General features: G+C 36.7%; 1 protein-coding gene across 1 annotated transcript; it reads right to left on the bottom strand.

Moving 5' to 3' along the window:
- Nucleotides 1-3,220: 3,220 nt before the first annotated feature.
- On the bottom strand, nucleotides 3,221-4,144 carry LOC103208098 (olfactory receptor 5AC2-like). The gene has a single exon (XM_007953775.1). The coding sequence runs from the start codon at nucleotides 4,142-4,144 to the stop codon at nucleotides 3,221-3,223; it is 924 nt and encodes a 307-aa protein (XP_007951966.1).
- Nucleotides 4,145-5,845: the final 1,701 nt, after the last annotated feature.

The raw sequence follows: 5,845 nt of genomic DNA, 5'->3' as shown, positions 1-5,845 counted from the left end.
CTATGGGGAGGAAGTGGGAGGGGAGCTGTTGCATTGTGGTCAATGACATGAGACAAAGTATATGTGAACTGCTGTATGGAAAGTGAATTTACTCTGTAAATCTTCACCCAAATCACAATAAATAAATAAATAAATAAATGATAAAAAAAGAAAATGCACCCAGTTTTAAATTGCTAAAAAAAAAACCACCATATAACATGGATGAACTTGGAGGACATTATGCTCCAAGTGAAATAACTCAATCACAGAAGGAAAAATATTGTATTAGTCCATTATTATAAAAAGTCAAGGAAAGCTTTATCTATGGAAGAAAATTTTATTTGTTGGTTACCAGGAGTGGGAGGGGAAGGGGGGAACACTGTTAGATAGATACAGATAAGTATTGATTTGAGTGAAAAGAAGAGCAATGTACCAAATGAGGGTGATCAACATGGTGGCATTGAGGAAGATGAAGGCATAGAGTGGTACCAGGGAGGTACAGACAACAAAGATGAGCCCTTTTGCACATGCAGTACTGCGTTGTCAGTGAAGGCAAACATGGCTGTATGGGTGGATAGATGGGTGGACAGGCTGAACTATTAGGTATGTCTATGCAAGAGGGAGTGTGCCCAAGATCATATATAGGGTTGACAGACAATGTTTCTACAAGTATGGTTCTGTATGAATTCCCAGGTATATAGTATCGCTGACAAGGGACAAGTTTGTAGTCACTTCTTAGGCACAGCCAGCTACCCAGAAGGAGTGAGTAGTTGAACCTGTCGGCTCAGGACCATAGTCACAGGGGACATCAAGCTCACTTGGCATAACACACTTCACAAAACATCGTTCCACCTCCTACTTTGGCAAGTAGTGACTGGGATCTTAAAAGCTTGCAAGCAGCCATCTAGGCAGAACAATGGGTCTCTCCTCATCCAGAACAATGAATAATGAAGAAAACCAAAGATTCATGGAAACAATTAGTCCAAGTGACTGGTACACCATGTGATCCTCAGCCTATATGACTATGAGACCAGAAGAACTAGATGGTGCCCAATTACCACTGTCAACCACTCGGAGTGGATCTATGTAAGAGATCCTAGAAAGAATGGGAGAACAATGTGGAACAAAACTCAAAATCATTTGGGAAAAAAAAAAAAAGAGGGAACCAGGTTTACTGGTCTGATAGAGCCTGATGGAACCACTGAGACTATGGTGCCTAGCTGCTCTTTAGGTCTGGAACTGAACCCACATCTGTGGCTTCCAGCCAAACAAAAGACAGACATATGAGCTGAACATTTGCACTAGGAAGATATACTCCTTGAAGAGAACAATCATGAGAGAATAGAAGGGCTGCTTATGCACAGGGACATAGCTCAGGAGGCAGGAGTACATGGAGGGATGGACACTGGGAAGAGGTAAATATGGGAAGGAAGTGGGAGGGGAGCTGTTGCATTGTGGTAAATTGTGGTCAGTGTCATGAGACAAAGTTTGTGAACTGCTGTATGGAAAGTGAATTTGCTCTGTAAACTTTCACCCAAATCACAATAAAATTAAATTAAAAAGAGAGGACCAAAAAAAAAAAAGACCTCTCTGAAGTGAAGAGCAAGATGTCTCCTTGAAGACTAAGGTGTGCCTAACCCAAGCCATGGTATTTTCAATTGCCTATTATGCATGTGAGAGATGGACAATGAATAAGGAAGACTGAAGAAGAGTTGATGTTTTTCAATTGTGGTGTTGGAGAAGAATGCTTAGAGTACCATGGTCTGCTAAAAGGACCAACAAATCTGTTCTGGAAGAAGTGCAGGCAGAATGCTCCTTGGAGGCAAGAATGGCCAGACTGTCTCACCTACTTTGGTTATGTTGTCAGAAAGAACCATTCCTAGGAGAAAGATATCTTGCTTAGTAAACTGGAGGGTCACCTAAGAAGGGGAAGGCTCTCAACAAAATGGGTAGACACAGTGGCTACAACAATGGGCTCAGATACAGCAAGTGTCTTGAGGTTGGCGCAAGACTTGGCGGTGTTTCGTTCTGCTGTGTGTAGAATCTCTATGAGTTGGACATGACTCACCAGCACCTAACAACAACAACAGTCCATTGTTATAGTACAGCAATGCAATCGCTATTCAAATGTTTGTCCACAGTTAATATTGCAAATAACATGCTCATATAAACAGAATGCAAAAAAAAAAAAAAAAATCACTGCTGTTGAGTTGGGTCTGACTCATAGCAACCCCTACTTGGGTTTCTGAGGTGGTTATCACCAACCTACCTTCTGAGGAGTGGCTGGTGGGTTTGAACCACCAGCCTTCTGATTAGCAGTCAAATGCCTTAGGCATTATGCCACTAGAGCTCCCAAATAGAGTGCAGGAGACCAGTAATATTTGTGGGGAATATTTTCTGAGAAAGAAAACCTGCCAGCAGAAATACTTAAGTACTAGCCTGCTAACCGATAGGTTGGTGATTCAAACTCACTTATCCTATCAGTGGGACAAAAACCTGTCAATCTGCTTCCATAGTAGCAGATTTCCTGATTATAGGCAAGAAATCCCTATGGGGAAATTATATTCTATTGCATGAGATTGCTATGAATTAAAATTGACTCAACTGCATTGAACACTATACTGAGATATCGCTAAATCTGAAAATTCCTGAAAAAACTCTATCATATAATGTCTTACCTAAAAGTTTAATGTGGAATTCCAGATACGATAAGTTTTTATTTTGATACTCCATTATTTAAATCAAGCTGACTACTTTTTTTATTGTTGCTGTTAAGATACACCAATATTTTAGATCTCCACATTTTTCTTAACTTTATTTAATGCACATGTTTTGCAAAGAATCAATCTTTGACAATTCATCAGAATTTCTCTAGATAGTAGAGCATCACAGAACCTTACTAACATTCAGGTCTAAATCCTTGAACTAAAATCAGTCATGAACTTTAATAATTGTCAATTATTAAATGTAATTTAGGAGAGGGGTCTCTTGAAGATCACAAAGGTTCAAAAACTGAATTTTCATATAATGAGCAAGTACAGTCTTTCCAAGTAAGTCAACCCTGCATGATGTGAAGACACTTCATTGTACAAAGCTGGATTCCTTTACATGGTGATCACTGACCATCCTGATCACTATCCCTCTATGACAGAGCAGAGACATGGCTAATCTGCAGGACTTGGGGACTTATTTATGCAAAAGGTGAAAAGAGACACAATGTGAAATTTCCCTTGGGAGCTGTTTACTTCTTCGTAATTCTCTTGAGGGCACCTATAACCTCTTTATTTCTCAGACTGTAAATAAAAGGGTTTATCAGAGGAATTATAATTGTGTAAAATAGAGAGTACATTTTGTCCTGATTTTCAGCTAGGCCAGATGCAGGGCGTACATACATGAAGATGAGAGTGCCGTAGTACAATGAGACAGAGAGCAGATGGGCACTGCATGTGGAGAAAGCCTTACTTCTACCCATTTCAGATTTTTTTTTCAGAATGTCATAGAGCACACGAGTATAAGAGATTATGATGGTCATTAAAGTGGATATTTGTATAAATGCAGCAAAAATATATATCATCAGTGCATTTATAGATGGGTCAATGCATGAAATGTTGAACAGTTGTAATATTTCACAGTAGAAATAATGGATTATATTAGACCTGCAAAAAGTTAATCTTAATAACAAAACCACATGAATGAAAGGATTCATAAAACCAATAGCATATGAAATACTTATCAGTTGAGTGCAGAGTCTGTTGGACATCACCACAGGATAAAGCAAGGGGTTACATATAGCAACGTATCTGTCATAGGCCATCACCACCAGGAGAAAACATTCTGTAGTTGCGCTGGCAGCAAAAAAATAAAATTGGATGATGCACTCAGCCAGGGATATCATTGTGGTTTTGTCTAAGAAATTGACCAGCATCCTAGGGGTCACAGAGGTTGAAGTACAAGTATCTGCAAAGGCTAAACCACCAAGAAATAAGTACATGGGTGTGTGGAGATGAGGGTCCTTCCAAATAAGAGCCATCAATCCAAGGTTCCCCACTATGGTGACAAGGTAGATCACCAAGAACACCAGGAACAGGGGAAGCTGCAGCCAAGGATGATCTGAAAGTCCGGTGAGAACATATTCTGTCTTCAGAGTCCTGTTTTCGTCTGACATATCCTCCCCTTGCCAATTACTGTAATAAGAAGAGTGAAGAAACAGTCACTAACAGTAATATAAACCAGTGACATTTTTACTTTTTCTTTATAAATTAAATTATACTTAATTTAATTTATAAATTAAATTATACCTTAGGTATAATTAAATTTATAAATGCCTATTTAGTTAGGCATTTTTAAAGTTGAACTTTCATCTTTCAGTAAGATTTGTTGAGGTACATAGTCCTGAAATCAGGGAAGAAATTCTGAAATAATCATGAGTTTTTTAAATGATGCTGTTGAAATCAGTATTTTGTTGCATGTGGAAAAGGAGTAGACTAACAAATACAGCATAGCTATGTAATTTTTATTACATGCCAGAATAGAGCATTCTATTTACAGAAAAGCAAGTCAAAATAAATAATATAGGAAATAATGCTCAACCTCCTTAATAATTATAGATATATTAAAAATTACTGCATCATTTTCACTTATCAGATAATCAAAAAATTGTGATAAATAGTATTTGTGATGACAGAAAAATGAAAAAAGATGTAATTTCTAATATAACTGGTAGAAATGTAAATTGTAATAGATATTATATTGTCTATGAAAGTTAGAAATACAAATACAATTTGATAAAAATCATACTTCCTGACATATATTCTCAAAGTAATATCATACATCACAAGAATAAAGTACACTAGTGCCTATAAAGCTTGTTTCATATGGGCAAATCCCTGGAAAACCAAAAAACACTCATCATCAAGGATTTACTGCATAGATTATGGTACAGTCTTACTGTTAAATACTATATGGTAATAAATATAATGAAATAAAGCCATACCAGTTAACATCAGATGATAACCAATATGTAAATTTATATACAAAGAAGTGTAAATTATATCAACCAATTTAAACAAAGCAATGTATTTTTAAAAGCTTTCATTCAGATATGTAAATAAATATGACATGAGAATGAATAAATATGTAGAAGATCATTATTATTAATACAATATTTTATATTTTATTGAAATAATATGATTGGTTTTGTCTACCAAATAATTTTGGGGTAAATGTACCACCTCTGAGGAGCCCTGGTAACACATTAGTTAAAGTACTTAACTTGGCTAAATTACTTAACTTGGCTGCTAACCAAAAGGCTGGCAGTCTGAACCCACCAGCAGCTCCAAGCGGGAAATATGTGGCATTTTGCTTCTTTAAAGATTTCCAGCTTTGGAAACACTATGGAGCCCTCTGTCCTATAGGGCCACTATTATTTGGAATCAACTGAATGGCAAGGGGTTTGGTTTTGGTTTTGGTTTTGGTACCACATCTATATTCCCTCAAAGGGAAATACAAATATATTCAACACAAATAATAGCTGTTGAAACAAATAATAACTTATTCACTCAAAGAATCAGTTCCAGTTTTATCCTCATACCTCTTGACAATTAAATGCATTAGAAGAACTGGATTTCCTTAATCAATGGAAAGAACGATGACTTGTTAGTTCCCATATTCACTAAGCTAAAAAAAAGTTAATAAATAAGTTTAATAACTTTAAATTACTAAACACACACTGAAAGTGATCTGTATAATAATACCAAAACCCAAGCTCTTTGCCATCATGTCACTTGTGACCCTATGAAACAAAGTAGAACTGTCAGCTAGCTTTCTGGGCTGTAAAACTTTATAGAAGCAGACTGCCACATTTTTC

This window comes from Orycteropus afer, unplaced genomic scaffold (assembly GCF_000298275.1).
Source record: "Orycteropus afer afer isolate SDZICR_OR568_19922 unplaced genomic scaffold, OryAfe1.0 scaffold00412, whole genome shotgun sequence".
Classification (NCBI taxonomy): domain Eukaryota; kingdom Metazoa; phylum Chordata; class Mammalia; order Tubulidentata; family Orycteropodidae; genus Orycteropus; species Orycteropus afer.
This window is presented reverse-complemented; position numbering and strand designations above follow the sequence as displayed.

What these genes read in the sequence shown, in the direction of transcription:
- LOC103208098 (XM_007953775.1), bottom strand. Translation starts at nt 4,144, where the DNA reads ATGTCAGACGAAAACAGGACTCTGAAGACAGAATATGTTCTCACCGGA.